This window comes from Schistocerca nitens, chromosome 5 (assembly GCF_023898315.1).
Source record: "Schistocerca nitens isolate TAMUIC-IGC-003100 chromosome 5, iqSchNite1.1, whole genome shotgun sequence".
In the NCBI taxonomy this organism is placed as follows: domain Eukaryota; kingdom Metazoa; phylum Arthropoda; class Insecta; order Orthoptera; family Acrididae; genus Schistocerca; species Schistocerca nitens.
The window spans coordinates 400,191,935-400,214,049 of record NC_064618.1 but is presented as its reverse complement, the minus strand read 5'-3'; the positions used below and the strand labels follow the sequence as shown (position 1 = coordinate 400,214,049).

The 22,115-nt window shown below is 47.7% G+C and overlaps 1 protein-coding gene across 1 annotated transcript in view; it reads right to left on the bottom strand.

Moving 5' to 3' along the window:
* LOC126259258 (proton-coupled amino acid transporter-like protein CG1139) overlaps positions 1-22,115 on the bottom strand; it is a 77,032-nt gene that overhangs the window by 7,511 nt on the left and 47,406 nt on the right. The window contains exons 3-8 of the mRNA XM_049955893.1: positions 18,818-18,951; positions 12,088-12,231; positions 11,669-11,941; positions 1,633-1,717; positions 1,067-1,339; positions 384-562 (exon numbers count right to left, since the gene is read on the bottom strand). Coding sequence (XP_049811850.1) covers positions 384-562; positions 1,067-1,339; positions 1,633-1,717; positions 11,669-11,941; positions 12,088-12,231; positions 18,818-18,951 — 1,088 coding nt within the window. The remainder of the gene's footprint in view (positions 1-383; positions 563-1,066; positions 1,340-1,632; positions 1,718-11,668; positions 11,942-12,087; positions 12,232-18,817; positions 18,952-22,115) is intronic.

The following is a 22,115-nucleotide window of genomic DNA, read 5'->3' as shown; positions in this document are numbered from 1 at the left end:
CCCCATATAGTCTGGATCATTACCTCTGACTTATCAAAATTAGGAGCAAACAACAAATCAAAATCACTGAGTGTGAGTGTGTCATTCACAAAGTTGTTTAAATATCACCTCATTTAAGCAAATTAAGCTGTGGAGATGCAACCTCGGACAGCAAACACCTACTTATATATTCCCAAATCCACAACTCTCGTGGGCATGCCTTTATTAGTGAGGGCTCAAATTAATGGCAATTAATTCAAATTAGGAATAGATCCCAAATAATGTAATTTGTCCCAAGATATTTTAGCAGACACAGTCACAGATCTAATGCTGCTCTTATTATTAGACAAAATAGTATTGAACATCAAGTTTAAGATACACCTGCATAACTTCTAGACACTTACATCTCTTCATTAGGGAGGTTAAGTGTTATGCTCCCTTTCACACCACTGCCATATTTCATGTAACCAAAAAATCCAATTCCAATATACAAAGTTATGATGACAACCATGGCTCTATTAAGTACACCCAGTGATCCACCAAAACTCTTTGGTGTCTTCATGCTGTTCTCCAAGGGCAGAATCTGCAACAATTTTAAAAATATTTTGTAGAATTAAATACACAGGAGTGATAAAACTGACTTATGAGTGTGTAGTTTTAGTATCAAGAAACAAAATCTTGAAGAGCTTTAATAACTTGAAATGAAGTTTTTTGCTTCTAATTATCTGATGAGAAAGTGTAGCCCCAGTTAAGCCTTTTTCACTGAATGTATTGCTGCATAAAGTTATTGAAATTAACGTTTGTCTATCACTACTTATCTTACAAATAAAAAATATTTAACAATGAACTAAAACTTTTTGTAATAGCCCACACATGCCTCCTGTTTAATTATATATTCACCTGTGGTATAGGGGTTTTCCATTAGAAATTATTTCATGTTAGATTCAAAATCTGTGTGAACATGAATTAGCACCATACTTCAGAAGTTACTCTTATTTAAGGCCTGCATTTATTCTTTAATATCACTGATCACTTAGCTTAATGAGTCACATTTAACCTATTTTTATGTAGTGTGTTAGATACTTACAACACCTATTGCTTCTAATGCAAAAAGCACAGTTCCAAAGAAGAGGGGTAAACCCTTAAGAGTCCCAAAAGGCTCCTTGTCTGCAAGTGTAGGAGCACTGTTTACCAGGTAATACAGTGTGATGCCAAAGCCTATCAGAGTGAGTAAATTGGCTAGTGTTGTGAATGGTGCCAGAAGTTTCAGGTTGCGAACCATGTTGATCAATATCAACGGCAGCAGCAAAATCAGCATGTACATCCTTAAATCCAGCCCACTGTAGTATTCATCAACCACCTATAATGATGATAATAATATATCTGAATTAGAAGATTATGTACTATATTAATCACATAAATAGTGCTAAAGCCCTGATGTAAGGATAGGTAGTGGAGTATTATTCACTTTATCTTGGAAAGATGGTCCTTCCCAGACCACTATTGGCGACTTCAATGAAAGTAATTATGTTCCTACTAGTCAATATTATCAATGAAGTATGAATTATTTACAAAGTATTCATTAAAATTGATATTGTTGTTGATATGACATTAAAGAGAACGAAAACTTCTCATTACTATTGTTATACTTACTGATTTTATATTACTGCTGACAAATACAACATACACACAACAAGTTCCCAGCTGGTAGATCAGCAAGAAGACATTCACAATGTGCCTGCAAAAATTACAGAATGTTAGAAAAATGAAATTGTTTTTGAAATTGAACAAAAATATTGTTACTTTATTAATTCAAAAATTTTAAAACAATTTTGATTCAAGATAACAAACCTTTCCCAGTTAAGTACATTTTGACATTAAGTATGCATAAATATCAAGATTTTGTGATTTTAAACTTTAAACAAATGACAGCAGAACATGGTAACACCCAGGTTATACAACAGACAAGTAAGTCTACTCTCATCTACACCAGATTTGGACATTGTGTCTGGTATGTAGACTGGATGATAGCATTACAGAATTTTTTGATACTGTCTGAAGATTGTTGGAGCCTTATAATATCCTAAACGTTTTGTAGACATTTAACATTCAAGATGTGGTACCTAGGTGATTTACAGTCTACAGTTTGAATGAAAGATATGAAGATACACATTGCAGCTGAAGTTTTCAGACTTTGTAAGATTCCTAATCATGAAAATCAAAGTTGATAAGAACATATTCCTTTGGAATTTCTGGAAGAATTGGAACAACCAAATGATTAATCAAATTACTGTGTAGAATGTATGATATAGGAGACACCCCATCAGACTTTTGGAGAAATATGATCCTCACTATATCAGTAACAGAAGGACAGATAAATGTGAGAACTGTCACACAATATAACTGATACATAATGTATGCAAGTTGGTCACAAGAATAATAGAAGAGTTGGAAAGAAAACTGAATATCTATCACATGGCAATCAGTTTTATGTTAGAAAACTTCAAGACACAAGATTCAGTTTTGATGTTGTACTTGACAAAGGGGACAAGACTTGGAGGGGGAAAAAAACTTTCTAGGATTTGCCAACAATGAAAAAGTGTGTGTCAGTGTAAAATGTTGCACGAAATTGTGATTTGCAGAATAAGTATAAGCTATAGACAATGAGAGTTAATACACAATATGTGTATTGAAGAAGCAATGGAAGAATTAACAGAAATTTTTGGAAGTAGGATTACAATGCAGGGTTAAAATATACCAATAGTAAGATCTGCTGACATCATTGATATTTTCAGTGAAATTGAGCTACAATTATAGGACCTGTTGAATAAAATGAATGGTCTGCTGAGCTGAAAATACAGTTTAAGCAATAGCAACAGGAATGAAGAGTTGTAGAAATAAGATTTTCAATCAACTTGTCAAAATTTCAGACTGCATCTCAGGCAAGGTAGCAACACAACACACAAAATATGAAGAGAGGTGGAAATAAAGAGCAGAGTACCACATGCAAAGCAACTACTCCTGATCGAAAGAATTCGGCAATATCAAATAGAGGTTTCGTTTCTGCAATAAATTAGTAGTGATCTATTCTTGGAATACAGCAGTTGTATGGAAGTGAATAGTGGACTTTAAGAAAACTAGGAAAGAACAAAAAAACGAGTAGTAAAGGTGTGGTGTTACAGAAGGTAGCCTGAAAGTAAGTTGGGTGGTACAATGAACTAGAAGGGGAGGGGAGGGGAGAGTTACCACAGAATTAACAAGGAAAGGAATTTGTGGGAAACACTAACAAGAATAATGGCCACTGTGATAGAACATGTTTTAATGCATCGGTCAGTAACTTTCAAATGGTTCAAATGGCTCTGAGCACTATGGGACTCAACTGCTGTGGTCATAAGTCCCCTAGAACTTAGAACTACTTAAACCTAACTAACCTAAGGACAACACACACATCCATGCCCGAGGCAGGATTCGAACCTGCGACCGTAGCGGTCGTGCGGTTCCAGACTGTAGCGCCTTTAACCGCTCGGCCACTCCGGCCGGCACCAGTAACTTTCATGGTACTAGCTGGAGAGGCAGAAGAAATTTAAGGCCTTCTACAAGATGATGAACTTGGCACAGAGAATCATGATGCAACTCTAACCAGTCAGAATACTGAAGACAGATGTATGTAAAAAAATTTCAGTGAATGAAAAATTATATAATATATAGTAAACAACCAACAGATGATAATTTGACAGACCTGTTTGTATATTAGGGCAGTATCAATCAGAATAGCTACTATGTCTGCACAAGATATCTGTGAATTAGCTACAAATGATCAGCTGAGGCCTCATGTTTATCATAGTTCACAAAACACATACTTGCCTACTAATTAAGTGTGGGTAACTTCTGGAAGCTGTATTTCCAATGCAGACGCTATGGGAACAGTAATGTGTTTGTTTGCTGTGAACCTATTGTAAGATGTATTGTAGCAGAGTGCATTAAGAATATTATGTGAAGTCCACGACAAGCCATTGCAGAAATCTCTTCATGGATCTTAGGAGTCACACTCATGTGAATACACTTACTGCCAAAGATAGATTTGCTTATTTGTATGAGTGAATTTAGGATGATCTGTCGAACAGGTTGGTTGGTTGTTGGGATGTTTAAGGGGGACTAAACAGCTAAGGTCATCAGTCCCCCATTCCAAAAACAGGCGAGACAGGGTCACGAAGCAGGTAAAACCCTAGAGGGAAGGAGACTCCCCACAGGCACTACAAGAACACAAATGCAACAACGAACACTACAGACAAGAAGAGGACAGACAGACACCAGACACTAACATACAGAAGAAAAGAAGATGGCTGGAAACTGGTTGACTGACCGCGAGACAAAAAAAAGGGAAAGAGTCAACCAGCAGACTATACACCAAAACAGCAACAAATGTAAAGAGACGCGAGGACAAAAGACACAGAATGGGAAGGTGCAGGACCACCCTAAATCGAACCATAAAAAGGACTACCACGGATAAAATGTAAAACATTGTCAGCCATGGAGGCATCGTCAGATAAAACCAAAGCCAAAGTGCCCGGGAGATTAAAAGATTGCCGGAGTGTGCGCAGTCGAGGACACTCCAGCAAAATGTGGCCGACCATCAGCCGGGACCCACACCAACACAGAGGGGGATCCTCCTGACGCAACAGATGGCCGTGCGTCAGGTATGTATGGCCGATGCGCAGCCGACACAGGACCACCGAGTCCCTGCGAGAAGCCCGCAGGGAGGAACGCCACACATCGGTCGTCGCCTTGACAGCCCGCAGTTTATTCGGGGCTGTCATGCCACGCCACTCAGCAGCCCACATCCCAAGCACCTTACGGCGCAAGACCAGCTGCTGGTCGCGAGCCGTAAGGCCGATCTCCAAAACTGGGGCGTCGATCGCCCCTTTGGCCAACCTGTCGACACGTTCGTTCCCTGGGATGCCAACGTGACCCGGCGTCCAAACAAAGACCACCGAACGTCCAGAGCGGGTAATGGTGGAAACAGACTCCCGAATAGAGGACACCAGAGGACATGAGGGATAGCAGCGGTCGATGGCCTGGAGGCTGCTCAGGGAGTCACTGCAGATGACAAGGGACGTACCTGAGCAGGAACGCATATGCTCAAGAGCGCGTAACATGGCCACCAGCTCTGCAGTAAAAATACTGCAGCCAGCCGGCAAGGAGCGCTGTTCAACGTGGGCAGCATGAGCAAAAGCGTAGGCAGTGCGACCATCAACCAGGGAACCATCGGTGTAGACAGGCTCACAGTCCGAAAATGAGGCGAGGAGCGCAAGAAAATGGCGACGGAGGGCCACAGGCGGAACCGAGTCCTTGGGTCCCTGTGCCAAGTCCAGACGGACGGACGGACGGACGGGACAAGCACCAGGGAGCCGTAGGTGCACGGACCCGGAAGGGAGGCAGAAGAGGGAATGATCCCAGTTCGGACAGCAGGGACTGGACACGGACAGCTATGGAAAGCCCAGACCGAGGTCGCCGTTCGGGCAGGTGGAGGACCGAGACAGGGAAAAGCAGGCGACGATGGGGATGGCCCGGCGAGCAATGAACGTGGACAGCATAGTCGGCGAGCAGTCGATGGCGGCGAATCCGCAGCGGGGGAACCCCGGCCTCCACCAGTAGACTATCCACGGGGCTCGTACGAAATGCGCCAGTTGCAAGCCGAACCCCACAGTGATGTATGGGGTCTAACAACTTCAACACTGAGGGTGATGCAGACCCATAGGCCAGGCTCCCATAATCAAGCCTGGACTGCACAAGGGCTTTGTACAGTCGCAACAGCGTGCAGCGATCCGCACCCCAAGATGTGTGGCTGAGGCAGCGGAGGGCGTTGAGATGCCGCCAGCACTTTTGCTTCAGCTGAGTAATATGAGGAACCCATGTGAGCCGGGCATCAAACACGAGTCCTAAGAAGCGGCAAGTGTCCACCACTTCAAGCAGGTGGCCGTCAAGGTAAAGTTCAGGATGAGGGTGGACCGTCCGACGCCTGCAGAAGTGCATAACTCGAGTCTTGGCTGCAGAGAACTGAAAACCGTGAGTCAGAGCCCACGATTCTGCCTTGCGTACGGCTACTTGCAGCCTGCGTTCGGCGACCCCCGTAGTCGTGGAGCTAAATGAGATGCAGAAGTCGTCGGCATACAAAGAAGGAGACACCGACGACCCCACGGCTGCAGCCAGACCATTAATGGCCACTAGAAATAACGAGACGCTCAACACCGAGCCCTGCGGGACCCCATTCTCCTGTGTATAGGATGAACTAGAGGCGGCACCGACTTGTACCCGGAAAGAGCGGTGCAATAGAAAGGTCTGAAGAAAAGCCGGGAGTCGACCACGAAGACCCCACTCATGCAACGTAGCAAGGATGTGATGCCTCCATGTGGTGTCATACGCCTTCCGCAGATCGAAGAATACGGCAACGAGATGCTGACGTCGGGCAAAGGCCGTACGGATAGCAGATTCCAGCCGCACCAAATTGTCCGCTGCAGACCGGCCCCGACGGAAGCCACCCTGGGATGGAGCGAGGAGACCGCGCGATTCAAGGACCCAACACAAACGCCGCCCCACCATACGTTCGAGCAATTTGCACAAAACGTTGGTGAGGGTAATGGGACGATAGCTGTCCACCGCCAGTGGGTCCGCATCGGGCTTCAAGATGGGGACAATAAGACCCTCACGCCATTGCGACGGGAACACGCCCTCGCTCCAAATGCGGTTAAAGATGGTGAGGACGTGTCGCTGGCAGTCCCTGGAAAGATGCTTCAGCATCTGCGCGTGTATACCGTCTGGTCCTGGTGCTGTATCAGGGCAGTCGGCGAGGGCAGCAAGGAATTCCCGCTCGCTGAAGGGAGCATTGTATTTCTCAGAACGACGCGTGTGGAACGATAACGGCGTCCGCTCGGCTCGCTCCTTTAGAGAGCGAAAGGCGGGGGGATAAGTTGCAGTCGCAGAGCTCTGAGCAAAGTGCGCAGCAAGGTGTTCAGCAATGGCGGCAGCGTCCGTGCAGACAGCGCCGTCCAAGGAGATCCCAGCGACACCCATAGGGGTCTGGTGTCCATAAATCCGCCGTATCCGGGACCACACGAGCGAGGGGGAGACACGAGAGTCCAAGGATGAAACATACCGCTCCCAGCACTCCTGTTTACGCCGTGCAATAAGACGACGGGCGAAGGCACGGAGCCTCTTAAAGGCGATGAGGGTCTCGAGAGACGGGTGCCGCCGATGACGCTGGAGGGCCCGCCGACGGTCGCGAAGAGCTTCAGCAATCTCCGGCGACCACCAGGGTACAGCCTTCCTCCGAGGGAGTCCAGAAGAGCGGGGGATGGCAGCCTCGGCCGCCGAAATGATGGACGTGGTTAAGTCACGGACCACATCGTCAATGTCACCCTGCGGGGGAGACACAACGGTTGCCGCGGAAGTGAAACTCGGCCAGTCAGCCCTGTGGAGAGCCCAGCGGGGCGGGCGCCCAGAAGAATGACACTGGGGCAGTGACAAATAGATGGGAAAATGGTCACTACCACACAGGTCAGGATGCACTCTCCAGTGGAGAGATGGGACAAGGCCGGGGCTGCAAAGAGAGAGATCGATGGCCGAGAACGAGCCGTGGGCCACACTGAAATGTGTGGGAGCACCGGTGTTCAGGAGGCTAAGGTCGAGCTGAGCCAACAAATGCTCCACGGCACGACCGCGGTCATCGGAGACAGTCCCACCCCATAGAGGGTTGTGGGCATTGAAATCGCCCAGCAACAAGAAAGGTGGCGGCAGTTGTGCTATCAGAGCAGCCAGGACATGCTGTGCGACAGCACCATCCGGTGGTAGGTAAATACTGCAGACGGTAACAGCCTGTGGCGTCCACACCCGAACAGCGACAGCCTCGAAAGCTGTTTGTAGAGGTACAAACTCGCTGTGTAGAGAGTTAAGGACATATATGCAGACGCCACCAGACACCCTTTCATAAGCTGCCCGGTTCTTAAAATAACCCCGATAGCCACGGAGGGCGGGGGTTCGCAGTGCTGGAAACCAAGTTTCCTGCAGAGCAATGCAAAGGAAAGGATGAAGGCTGATAAGTTGGCGGAGCTCAGCTAGATGGTGGAAGAAACCGCTGCAGTTCCACTGGAGGGTGGTATTAGCCATGGATGGGAAAGGCGGGAGGGACTGGGGAGGCAGATTACGCCTCCGAGGCCCCTGCTGCTACTGAGTCACCACCTGGAGAACAGCCAGCCAGTGCGTCCGAGGGACTGGCGAGATCCATGTCCTCAGCGGACGCCAGAATCTCCACCTCATCCTCCGACGCAGAGCTTGTAGGAAGTGGTGGAATGGGTGCCACCGCATTGTCGGTGGCCTTGGGGAGTTTCTTCTTCTTCTGCTTCTCGCGCTGTGCCTTTGGTGGTTCAGGCTGGGAGGGCGTCACTGGGTCAGTCTCAGGGACAGACGACGACCGTGTGTCCCGACGACCAGGGACCGACGGTTGTTTGAGCCACTTGCGGCTGTCGGCTTTGGAACCGGTCGGAACTTGTGAAGGGAGGTCCCCAAGGGACCCCTTCCGCACGAGAGTAGCCGAAGAAGTCTTACGCTTCTCCGGCTGGGAAGGGGGGACTGATGTCCCCGATGGTTGGGGGGGTGTTGCTCCTGAAGTAGATGGAGCAGGAGCAACGGGAGGTTTAGTGCCCCCCACCATCAAGGGGGCAGGTGTGGGACTTCGACTCTGAGAGCTGACGGGAGCGGATGGAATTGTAGGAGTGACAGTTGCGGCATAAGAAGCTGTCATTCGCACTGGGTGAAGCCGATCATATTTCCGCTTCGCTTCAGTGTACGTCAGGCGGTCGAGCGTCTTTATTTCCATGATCTTCCGCTCCTTCTGCAGAATCGGACAGTCTGGCGAGCAAGGCGGATGGTGCGCACCACAGTTCACACAGATCGGAGGCGGGGCACAGGGATGATCAGGATGGGATGGTCGACCGCAATCGCGACAGACGAGGTCGGAAGCACAGCGTGAATACATGTGGCCGAACTTCCAACACTTGAAGCACCGCATCGGGGGAGGGATATACGGCTTGACATCACAACGGTACACCATCACCTTGACCTTCTCAGGTAACGTGTCACCCTCGAAGGCCAAGATGAAGGCACCGGTGGCAACTTGACGATCCCTCGGACCCCGGTGGACGCGCCGGACGAAATGGACACCTCGGCGCTCTAAGTTGGCGCGCAGCTCGTCATCGGACTGTAAAAGGAGATCCCTGTGGAAGATAATGCCCTGGACCATGTTCAGACTTTTATGGGGCGCGATAGTGACGGAGACATCCCCCAGCTTAGAACAAGCGAGCAAGGCCCGCGACTGGGCGGAGGATGCCGTTTTTATCAACACCGATCCGGACCGCATCTTGGACAAGCCCTCCACCTCCCCAAACTTGTCCTCTAAATGCTCTACAAAGAACTGAGGCTTCACGGATATAAAAGATTCCCCATCAGCTCTGGTACAGACAAGATATCGGGGCGAATACTGCTCACTTGCATTTAATGCCTTTCGTTCCTCCCATGGTGTGGCGAGGGAGGGGAACGATTTGGGGTCATAAACGTTACCTTTGAAATGGGCCCTCGAACGCTTAGAGACTGCTGGTGGCTGGCCACCAGCAAGAGAAGAAGTGCCACGCTTCATTGCGTGTCATCCACCCTGATGCCACCTACTCCGACCAAGGGCCCTCCCCACGGGCGCCACCCAGCCACAGCAAAGGCCACCTGGCAGGATGGCCATTGCCGGGAGTCCCGATGCCCCAAGGAGATGGGCATCTACTCCTTGGCATACGTGGGGAGTGAACGGCGCAGGCATCAGTAGAGCGATCCCTGTGTTGTCAGGGGGCTACAACCAAGAGGGTACATGGCGGCCCCACCACAACGGACTGGCTACCGTGCTGGATGTTAGGTGACAAGTGGTCCATGGTCGCCGTCAGTGCAGAAAATGGCCCTGCACAGTGGTTGGCAGAGTGTACGCAGGAGCGTATCCATGCCCAAGCGATGGAAAGCGGGCAGGACTGCAACGCAACGACGAATAAGATGGCGAAAGTTCGGAACACAACATGGACACAAGGCACCAAGTAAGGCGCCCTTCCCCAATCGGCTCGCTCTTCGGAAGAATTTTGAAATATGGAGGTCAAACCCAACAGGGGACCAAAACAGAAGGCCGAAACGTGTGAGACTCCTTTTAGTCGCCTCTTACGACAGGCAGGAATACCGCGGGCCTATTCTAACCCCCGAACCCGCAGGGGGGTGTCGAACAGGCAGCAAATTTGAAATCCCCAGATGCAATTGTTCAAACAGAGTGAGAGTGTCCCGTTAGTCACTACCATCAGGATATTTTGATTCAGAGGTGCCGATCTGGTAAGAAATGTGTTCATATTAAAGAAATCTTAACCTTTCCTATATATAGACAACTGGTAATATTTCTGAGGTCAATGAAATCACACAATGCTATGAGGTGGTAAATGTAAAAGCAGGGTTGTGTAAGAGGGATAGTGGTGTTTTTGTATGCTAGTGTGTTAGTCTCGGGGTATGTAGTCTTATACATTTTGTGAACATACTTCCCAAGACGATATACAAATAACATTTCTTTCTTGATTCTACTTGCACCTTAACTTTTTGAAGGTTGATTTTTTTCTGAGAAAAATTTATAAAACATTATCAAGACTAGCACAAAATCTGAAGTGTGTAAATGAAGGTATAATGTTAAAAATGTGTTTTCAGAAGTGAAATACATAATGAGCAATTTGACTATAATCCAGGTTCTATAGATATTAACTATTAACAAATTTTTGATATTTAATTGACAATATTCTATGACAAATGGGAAATGAGGCAGTGAGTTAACATCCAGAAATAAATGTGAGAAATGAATTAATCACATACTTATTAACTGTATGAAAAGATATCTATATAATCTATTAATCTATTAGAAAAAACCTGTAGTGTTTTGACGTACCAATCAAATTTTACACACACACATATCCCAAGGAAGGACAGCATTCAATGTTTGCACTAGCAATATATCTCATGCTTAACTGCACCTAGTATGTCATCTGACTAAATTAAAATGATGTATTGCTGATCTAATTTCAGTAGACGGAAAGTGTTCTGGCCTTTCGTCACCTGACCTAAGCTCACAAAACATGGAGAAGTGAAGGATAATGCGATGATGCCCAGCTGAATAATGGCAAAATTTCAGACAACACTATGGGGCTGCACAATATTTAACATACTGTGAAAATATTCAAACACTATACTTGATCATTGGACATAGACTGTCTCGTTTTAGATTGTGTAAGAGGAACATACATACTAATGTGAGTTAGTTTTTAGAAGAAAAGTTGAGAAGCATGTAGCTATTGAGGAAGATTGGGAAATTCCTTTAACTGGGGCAAAAAAAATGAATGCTACAACTGAACTGCCTGCTCACCCATTCCATGACAAACTGAATAGCAGCAGTTGCACTTTCAATTAATCCAGAGAGAAGCGGCTTTGAACACGAACTCTAGCACTATAAAAATAATGGAAAATTCAATGAAGTGCTTCTGGATGCTTGCAGCAATTTTCCATGAGGTCACTTTTGTCTTAAAATCCGACTTTAAGTATGAAATGGTGAGTAACTGTGGCACAGCTGTCTTACCCAGTGTATGGAGCTAGAGGTCTAAGGAAGCGAGGTCCCTCCTCAAGAGCAGCCATTGCAGTTTCCTGGTAGCCTAGGCTGGGTATACGGCGCCGCCTGCAGAGCTCATATTGTGCCTTCACCAGGAGATGGATACAGTAGGTGCACAGCACCCCAATGACAAATGTTCCAACTATACCCACAGCATATCCTGCATGCATGAAGGCATTTGGCATTGCCAAGATGCCTGTTCCTAGGCTGCCCTTCAGTAGGTGTAGCAACGTCTCCATGTTTCTGTTAACAGAATCAGGCCAGAAAAAAGTATGTTAAGTGTAAGGTACCAGTATCACCACTGCATTGCTGCATCTTAATGGGGATAATTATATAAAATACAATTAACAGAAGTCAAGACAAGACACGTATGCTACAGAGATACTTACGTGATAGGCTTTTCGACGTCACGCTCTAAATGTGGTTTGTACTCTTGCTGCGCTGCACTCGCCTTCCGTGACAAAGCATCCCCCACAGTGAAGATGCCTGTACTAGCTCCATATCCTGCAGCTTCTGCTTCCTTGCTGCTGATACTGTAACAAACAACAGCTAATTTGAATTAATATATGATGTAGGCCCTGTATGTTTCACATACTGGAAGATGGTTAGAATACGTTTCTGGCAAAGAGAGAATTGGAGAAGTACCACAAAGTGTGGAGAAAGGACTACTAGAGGAAGTGACATTCAAAGTTTGAAGAACATCTGCAGTAAAAGGGACAAAAACGAATTAGGCAAGATTAGAAAATTGACAGCAATATGTACTGAAGGGCAGTAGGAAGGTAAGGGGGAAGGTGAGGGGGAAGGTGAACAAATAACCAGAGTCAACATAAGTGAACAGAGAGAATGACAACGTAAATGATATACGTAAAACAAGGATGAATTTGAGGACGAGGTGTGTGGAAAACAAGGCAGATGAAGGTGACAAAATGGAAAATTAAGGATAGCAAGTAGCAAGAAAGTAGAAAAATACTTGCAAAAGAAAACGAGATTCTTGAGAATGGAGAAAACTACTAATAAATAAATCATTTAGCATGAACAGGAGTAGCAGTTTAGCAAATTATTGTTTACCAACACTTCCCAGTGATGCATCCTACCCGCCCTTTTTATTGACTCTGCTGGTCCTGGGACGAGATTTCACGGAAGTAGCAATGTATACTAACCGAGTGTGCTGCAGCTGTGTACTGTCTACGGCAGTAAATTGCTAGTGATTTTCCGCAAGGAAACCTTAAGACTGACTATGCGGGAAAGTATTTTAGAAACCAATCATGAGCCCCTCTCCCACGAAGGAAACTACTGGATTATAGGAAATACAGTCCGCCCCTGGTAGCTGAGTGGTCAGCGCGACGGAATGTCATACATAACGGCCCGGGTTCGATTCCCCCGGCTGGGTCGGAGATCACCTCTCAGGCACTGGATGTGTTGTCCTTATCATTTCATCCCCATCGACACGCAAGTCGCCGAAGTGGCGTCAACTCTAAAGACTTGCACTAGGCGGCCGATCTACCCGACGGGAGGCGCTAGCCACACGGGATTTCCGTAAGAAATACACAAACGATATGCATGCTGCAGAGAGCCTACTCCTTGACTTCACAGGGGCATAACCATTATTAAAAGGCATCCAGTCAACAAGAAGCATTAGCGAAAAAGAAAAGGTGGTTCATATGATGTGATAGATCACCCATAGACGTTCGATGCAAAGATTTTGAATCACTCTATACATGATCACTTCCTAGGGAACAACTTTTCTTGGAGAAAACAAGTTCGCTGATGCTTCCTGGCGTGCGCGCGTCTAGATAAAAAAACGTAAAATTCTTCAATAAAAATAGCATCTGAAGTAAACAATACTTTGAACCACAGCATATGGATTTTCGAACACTATGCAGGTTAGACGTTTATAATGGTTGCTGAGCTACTTAATGTAAGTCTGGCATTATGCATTCCGAACACTACACCTGTCACATGCTTGTTATGGATTGGTTGGTTGGTTTGGGGAAGGAGACCAGACAGCGAGGTCATCGGTCTCATCGGATTAGGGAAGGAAGTCGGCCGTGCACTTTGAAAGGAACCATCCCGGCATTTGCCTGGAGCGATTTAGGGAAATCACGGAAAACCTAAATCAGGATGGCCGGACGAGGAATTGAAACGTCGTCCTCCCGAATCCGCTTGTTATGGAAGCCAGTAGAATTCCGAAGGAGCGATGTGAGATTGGGGCTTTGTGTCCCGTTGACGACAAAGTTATTAGAGGTTGGACAAAAGTGCGGACTGGGGAAGAAAACCATACGCTTTCAATGCAACCAAACCAAGTTTCCGCCTTAAGTGGTCACGGAAAATCTAAATCTGGACGGTCGGCCGGGACTTTGCACCACACTCTTCTCCAACAAGAATTCAGCATTGTACCACTCCACCACCTCACTATCATAATTGTTTAAATTGACGGATATTTGAACTTAAGACTGCACATCCTACATGTAGATAGGCTGTGTAAACTGTCGCGCTTCTGCGTTTCCGAAGCTAGCAGTAATATATTCAGATAATGAGTTCCCCTATGATAGTATACGAGATGACCAGAAGTGACCCATTCTAGTTCACAACGTGAAAATTGTTTTTCTGTGAACTCATTACAAGCAGAACTTTAAACGCAAGACGTGTGACTGGTTCCTGACATGTTAAGATACCTATAATGAATTATGTCAAGTGCAGCATCTTCTAAACAACAGAAGCCTTCCTAAGATTATTTTATTTATTGTTACCTCTGATGGCATTTATTCTGCGTGAATGTGGACTGGACGTATCTAACATACAGTTAATTGAAGAGATTATATATCTACCTCTTTCAACCTCAGCCTTATGAGGAGAACTAAACCGTAGGAGGGTGACGGGGGAGGGGGGAGAGGGAGTGGGGGGGAGATGGAGAGGGAGGGTGTGGGGGGGGGTGAGAGAGGGAGGGTGTGGGGTGGGGTGGGGTGGGGTGGGGTGGGGTGGGGTGGGGGGTGAGAGAGGGAGGGTGTGGTGTGGTGTGGTGTGGTGTGGGGTGGGGGGTGAGAGAGGGAGGGTGTGGGGTGGGGTGGGGGGTGAGAGAGGGAGGGTGTGGAGTGTGGGGGGGGGTGAGAGGGAGGGTGTGGAGTGGGGTGGGGTGGGGGGTGTGAGAGGGAGGGTGTGGGGTGGGGTGGGGGGCGTGAGAACGAGGGTGTGGGGTGGGGTGGGGGGCGTGAGAACGAGGGTGTGGGGTGGGGTGGGGGGCGTGAGAGCGAGGGTGTGGGGTGGGGTGGGGGGCGTGAGAGCGAGGGTGTGGGGTGGGGTGGGGGGCGTGAGAGCGAGGGTGTGGGGTGGGGTGGGGGGCGTGAGAGCGAGGGTTTGGAGTGGGGGGTGAGAGAGGGAGGGTGTGGGGTGGGGTGGGGGGTGTGAGAGCGAGGGTGTGGGGTGGGGTGGGGGGCGTGAGAGCGAGGGTGTGGGGTGGGGTGGGGGGCGTGAGAGCGAGGGTGTGGGGTGGGGTGGGGGGCGTGAGAGCGAGGGTGTGGGGTGGGGTGGGGGGCGTGAGAGCGAGGGTGTGGAGTGGGGTGGGGGGCGTGAGAGCGAGGGTGTGGGGTGGGGTGGGGGGCGTGAGAGCGAGGGTGTGGGGTGGGGTGGGGGGCGTGAGAGCGAGGGTTTGGAGTGGGGGGTGAGAGAGGGAGGGTGTGGGGTGGGGTGGGGGGTGTGAGAGCGAGGGTGTGGGGTGGGGTGGGGGGGCGTGAGAGCGAGGGTGTGGGGTGGGGTGGGGGGGCGTGAGAGCGAGGGTGTGGGGTGGGGTGGGGGGGCGTGAGAGCGAGGGTGTGGGGTGGGGTGGGGGGGCGTGAGAGCGAGGGTGTGGGGTGGGGTGGGGGGCGTGAGAGCGAGGGTGTGGGGTGGGGTGGGGGGCGTGAGAGCGAGGGTGTGGGGTGGGGTGGGGGGCGTGAGAGCGAGGGTGTGGGGTGGGGTGGGGGGCGTGAGAGCGAGGGTGTGGGGTGGGGTGGGGGGCGTGAGAGCGAGGGTTTGGAGTGGGGGGTGAGAGAGGGAGGGTGTGGGGTGGGGTGGGGGGCGTGAGAGCGAGGGTGTGGGGTGGGGTGGGGGGCGTGAGAGCGAGGGTGTGGGGTGGGGTGGGGGGCGTGAGAGCGAGGGTGTGGGGTGGGGTGGGGGGCGTGAGAGCGAGGGTGTGGGGTGGGGTGGGGGATGTGAGAGCGAGGGTGTGGGGTGGGGTGGGGGGCGTGAGAGCGAGGGTGTGGGGTGGGGTGGGGGGCGTGAGAGCGAGGGTGTGGGGTGGGGTGGGGGGCGTGAGAGCGAGGGTGTGGGGTGGGGTGGGGTGGGGGGCGTGAGAGCGAGGGTGTGGGGTGGGGGGGGGCGTGAGAGCGAGGGTGTGGGGTGGGGGGGGGCGTGAGAGCGAGGGTGTGGGGTGGGGTGGGGGGCGTGAGAGCGAGGGTTTGGAGTGGGGGGTGAGAGAGGGAGGGTGTGGAGTGGGGTGGGGGGGTGAGAGAGGGAGGGTGTGGAGTGGGGGGGGTGAGAGAGGGAGGGTATGGAGTGGGGGGGGGTGAGAGAGGGAGGGTGTGGAGTGGGGGGGGGGGTGAGAGAGGGAGGGTGTGGGGTGGGGTGGGGGGTGTGAGAGCGAGGGTGTGGGGTGGGATGGGGTGGGGGGTGTGAGAGCGAGGGTGTGGGGTGGGGTGGGGGGTGTGAGAGCGAGGGTGTGGGGTGGGGTGGGGGCGTGAGAGCGAGGGTGTGGGGTGGGGTGGGGGCATGAGAGGGAGGGTGTGGGGTGGGGGGTGTGAGAGGGAGGGTGTGGGGCGTGAGAGGGAGGGTGGGGGGTGGGGTGTGTGGGGTGGGGGTGTGGGGTTGGGGGAGGGGGTGAGGGGGTGTGGGGTTGGGGGAGGGGGAGGGGGTGAGGGGGATGGGGGGATGGGGGGAGGGGAAGGGGGAAGGGGAAGGTGGGAGGGGAAGGTGGGAGGGGAAGGGGGGGTGCGTGCCTCTGACTTCAGTGATCCTGAAGTAAGGGTGGTGCTTCCTAGAAATCGAGAACAGCGATAGTAAGTTAAAGACACTGTCTCATGACTGTTTTTAGCGGAAAGCAATGTGTTGCCGCTCAACGCTTAGGGGTGGATCCACGTGTTGGAATTCTGTTCTATCAAAAATAAGGAAAATGTTTATTTTATGTTACTCTAGCTGTGAGAGGCGAAAAGTACGTATCCACACTACTGTATCAGGTACAATGTGAAGTATGGTTGGTTAGATGCGAACAAAGTAATTTTTCGCTTAATTTCCAAAAAAAGATTTTGTTACTGCTTGCAGTGAGTCTAGAGTGTCTTAGACATAACTACTGATTACGTGCCTTTAACTGTCAATTTAACAATTGTTATTTTCACAGCTGAATTCCCATGTGTTTGAAACAGGACGGAAAATATTAATGATTTTCAAACGTATGCAACAAAAATCTGGCGGCCGATTTAAAATATATCTCTTGTAGAAAGTCCCGCAGTAATTACGTTGTCAGCTAATTCCACACCACGGGACAATAAAATCACACGATCATGTTTGCCTCAAGTAATATTTAAAAAGAAAAAGCGAGGCACGATCAATGGTTAATGATTCCCTTTGGATCTCTGCTAACTGAATCAAAATTGAAGTATTTGGGCAGGAAAGATAAAACTGCCAACACGAAGGTTGGTTTAAAAACCACTGATTTACTAGACATTTTGCTGTTTGATGTGTATGCCCTTGCCATTCTACATTTGAGCAGACCTACACCTTTACATCGGAACCTATAGTTAAAGTGGGCTTCCAACCCCGGAGCCAATTTTAATTTTTCTAACTATCGTTAGAAGTTAAAGAGGGAGACAAAAACTGAAACCGGACCTCTGAATCTGCAGTCATAGCTAAAATTCATTCTGCTCTGCCTGAACTGTCTGGCCGAGTCCAAAGAATTACGTTTAACAACGCCTTCTTCGTTTTCCATGGATGCGAACTCTTAACATTGTCTCCCGCCTCAAAGCCATGGCGTTTCCTCGAGTAAAGAACTGCAGAGGACTCTTGACAAAGAGAGAGGAAAGCATGTAGTCAGTTACGGTTAACTCCAAATCAACAAGTTATGCTGAAAAATATCTGATGTAGAGTCTTAACTGAAATCTCTTCCGATATTCATACCTATTCGTTATAGTTTCCAGACCCGTTGGTGTTACATAACTAAGAAAGTCGCCTTCCTGTTCGTAAAGGTGGAGGATTCACATTAAGGCTTTTCACAAGAAAATCCAGTCGCAACGCTAAATGTGAACGTCCACGGTTGTCCGTATAATGTAGTTTCAAGCATCTTTATGACATGCTTATGAGGCGGTGTGAGTTGGTCTGAAGTGTACAGTCTCTACAGTGACCAGCTGTTTCTGTGGAAAGTTTGACTACACATATTAGCAATTTTAATGCTTGATACGATCCGTCCACTGGGCAGAAACTGTCAGTGTACATGTATTCCTTACTGTCTGACAATCTGTCGGATAAGAACCACCTACCTATCATAGTTCCTGAGATTTGAGATGAGTGAAAAACTGCCGCGCCATGCATGAAGTTTTAAATCATTCGTTCTTTACTATTTAAGACACTCCTACAACACAGGCCACTTAAGGAAATCCCTGAAACCTGACAGTGCTTTTGACAGCTTCCAACAGCTAATCGCCAACGGCTGTAGGCGAAAACAATAGCCAACTATAAGAGTTATGAAGAGGTGTTGCCGTATAGACGTTTACAAAATCGCATTGTAGACACGCGAAGCAGGTGCACTTACACATTTGTAAGCTTTGCACGTTTCTTTGTACGACTGTTTCATAATTCAAGGGTGATTTCATGAAAACAAATGGAACGTCTTCAATATTACACTACGAACAGCTCAGTTTTGGTTTCCACTTCTAATAAAAAATTGGAAAAAAATACCCGGTCAATGCCAGGTTTCTCAGCTAGTTTGTAAATAAAGCCAAGAATGGAAAAAAAAGCTCTAACATGTAAGGCACTCACAAACAGTATAATAATTTCTGTCGTCTCTACAAGTACTGGACAGATAGAGGATCTTCTAGCTGAAGATGAATAGCGGGATCACCACTTGCATAAGCGTATAATATTTATTTAACTCACCTGTTGTAGGCGGGAGGCAGTGCCTGTTGCTGCTGCGGCGTCTTGGCGGCGTTGCCATTGCAGGCGGCGCCTTTGAGGTCGTTCACGTTGACGACGGTGTGCTGGCTGGTGCCGTAAGACGATGTCGTCGTGCCCTGCCGACCAAGACCAACAGCTGTGAGTACCATGCTAATCTGCCTCCACCGAGCGTACTACAGTATCTGGCGGGAAGGAAGCCGCTCACCAAGCGGGAACTCGCGATATCTCGCGCAGAACTTCGCAACTACTTCCTTCCGGCGACGCTGCAGCGGTTGCAAGTCGATCAACAAGACTGTGGCGCCGCCGCTCGTCTTGTGTTTACATGGCCTGGCAGCGGTATTTGTATTTGCAGGTACGAACTCTTGGGTATTGTTACTTTAAGTATTGTCTCGCTACATGTCAGCTGTTTACAAGAAATATGCTACTACGTTTATTTAAAAGTAGCAAACCCGGCAATGCTACGCCATGGCTAAAAATGTATGGTTGTTGCATATACATCCTAAAACCTTGCTCCCCGTCTCTCTGTCCATCTTCTCATCACCCCTCTCTCTCCCCCAGCCCTCTGTGCATAACTTCCTCTCCCCTCTATCTGTCCCCCTCCCCCCTCTCTCTTTATATATATATATATATATATATATATATATATATATATATATATATATATATATATTACAAAAAAATATAGCGTATGTCCATCCAAATGATCATTAAAACATCATGTAAAAATTGGACGTAAATCGGTCAAGAACTTCTCGAGATTTGTGGTCACTACGCTTCCCCTTTACTTATTACAAAAATGTACAGCCTATGTCCGAAAGTTTGTTAGACAGTCGTGTAAAAATTCATAGTAAATCGGTCAAAAACTTTTCGAGAATCTCGGTAACAAGTTTTCCTCTTTATACATTACACGTGTATTTGTGTGGTATGCACAGGGTGATCAAAAAGTCAGCATAAATTTGAAAACTGAATAAATCACGGAATAATGTAGATAGAGAGGTACAAACTGACACACATGCTTGAAATGACATGGGATATTATTAGAACAAAAAAAAAAAATACAAAAGTTAAAAAATGTCCGACAGATGACACTTCATCTGATCAGAATAGCAATAATTAGCAAAACAAAGTAAGACAAAGCAAAGATGATGTTCTTTACAGGAAATGCTCAATATGTCCACCATAATTCCTCAACAATAGCTGTAGTCGAGGAATAATGTTGTGAGTAGCACTGTAAAACATGTCCGGAGTTATGGTGAGACATTGTCGTCGGATGTTGTCTTTGTTGGTTTTCGGGAAGGAGACCAAACAGCGAGGTCATCGGTCTCATCGGATTAGGGAAGGACGGGGAAGGAAGTCGGCCGTGCGCTTTGAAAGGAACCATCCCGGCATTTGCCTGGAGCGATTTAGGGAAATCACGGAAAACCTAAATCGGGATGGCCGGACGCGGGATTGAACCGTCGTCCTCCCGAATGCGAGTCCAGTGTCTAACCACTGCGCCACCTCGCTCGGTGATGTTGTCTTTCAGCATCCCTAGAGATGTTGGTCGATCACGATACACTTGCGACTTCAGGTAACCCCAAAGCCAATAATCGCACGGACTCAGGTCTGGGGACCTGGGAAAGTGGCGGCTGAGCACACGATTGTCACCAAACGACGCGCGCCAGAGATCTTTAAGCGTCTAGCAATATGGGGTGGAGCGCGATCCTACATAAACATCGTACGTTCCAGCAGGTGCTTATCAGCCAGGCTGGGGTTGATGCGATTCTGTAACATATCGGAGTACCTCTCACCGGTCACGGTAGCAGTTACCTGCTGTCCAACGCCATCTATCGGACATTTTGTGCACTTTGTTTTTTTTTTTTTTTTTGTTCTAATAAAACCCCATGTCATTCCAAGCATGTGTGTCAATTTTTACGAACACAATATAGATGCGACACAAATCAAAAATTTGTGCCGTGTGGGAAGTGGAAAGGAACAGAATAAACTAGCCAGCAGCGACATGTGACGCTATCTACCCGTGTAGGGACTATGATGTCATAGATCATACGTATTTCAACAATCACAGTATCGGAACCCCCTGCGTAAATATGGGGTTTTGAGCAGAGGTTCCTGTTGTTAACCGCTTCAAAATTATTAAAAACTTGAAAACAATAGAGCACACTGGGTAAATATGGGTTTTCGTCGGGGATGAATATGTAACAATGGAATTCACCATGTACTGAAAAAAGAATTTCGTGACACATTCGTTGTGTTCGGCAACTCACTAACAGGGAGTGAAACATCGGGAGAACAATTTTTCTTCACTTAATCTTACAGTAAGAACATTTAATCTTTGTATTGAAAATGACGCTATTCAGTTCTGTACGTTCTCATTACACATGGAGATCTGGAGCATTACTCGGAAGGAGTAATGTCATAATTCGTCCTCCGAGAGAGGTTTTCCCGTCTCTAGAGCTGGATTTAAGCAGGCTTTGATCATTAAGGTCAATACGGATTTCTTTCGCCTTTCGTCGCCAAGATAGTTATGACAGAAAGTTGAACCTTAATTTCCATTCCACACTTGCTCGGCTGTAAAGCCAGGCAACCTTCCGTACTAATTGTTAACACGTTCGTAACAAATTGTATTTGCACTTCGCAGCTTACTAAGCACCGGGAAGGGATGTGATGTAGTATCGCAGTTTTATTTTGCGCTTCCAGCGTAACTAAATCCATGTACATACGTGTTATTTTAAATTTACTAGTAGGTGCTCTAGTTTTCTCCCTCTTTACGGAGATGGAGACGGCACCAAATAAGTCCATCAGCTCATTGTATTAAGCACCTGTTTAAAGACCTCCACTATTAATAGTTAACCGCCACTGCAAGCGACATAACCTGTTTGATGCTATTTGGCGGAAATCAATTAAAGTAAAATCTGTTTGCGATGTTTTACTGCAGATCTGAAGATGGCCATCCGTGACCGAAACCGGTAGTCTAAGGACTAAACGTTTTATGATCATTCACAGAAATAAAAGAAATTCCATTATAAGACCTACCTACCGTCGTATGAAAAGCGCATGCTCGCAGCCGCGTTAAATTTTCGTTCTCGAAGCTACAATAAATAGGTGAAAAGGATACTACTTCAGTGATTCCCTCGCCCATGAAAAGAGGCGACACGGTCAATGAATTGTTTAAAAATATTTAACATGAATTCAAGGCATTACCCAAATCAAACAATATAAAATATAAATTTGCTGAACTAGGAGGGGTTCATAATAGAGAGTATACACAGATGTTAACGAT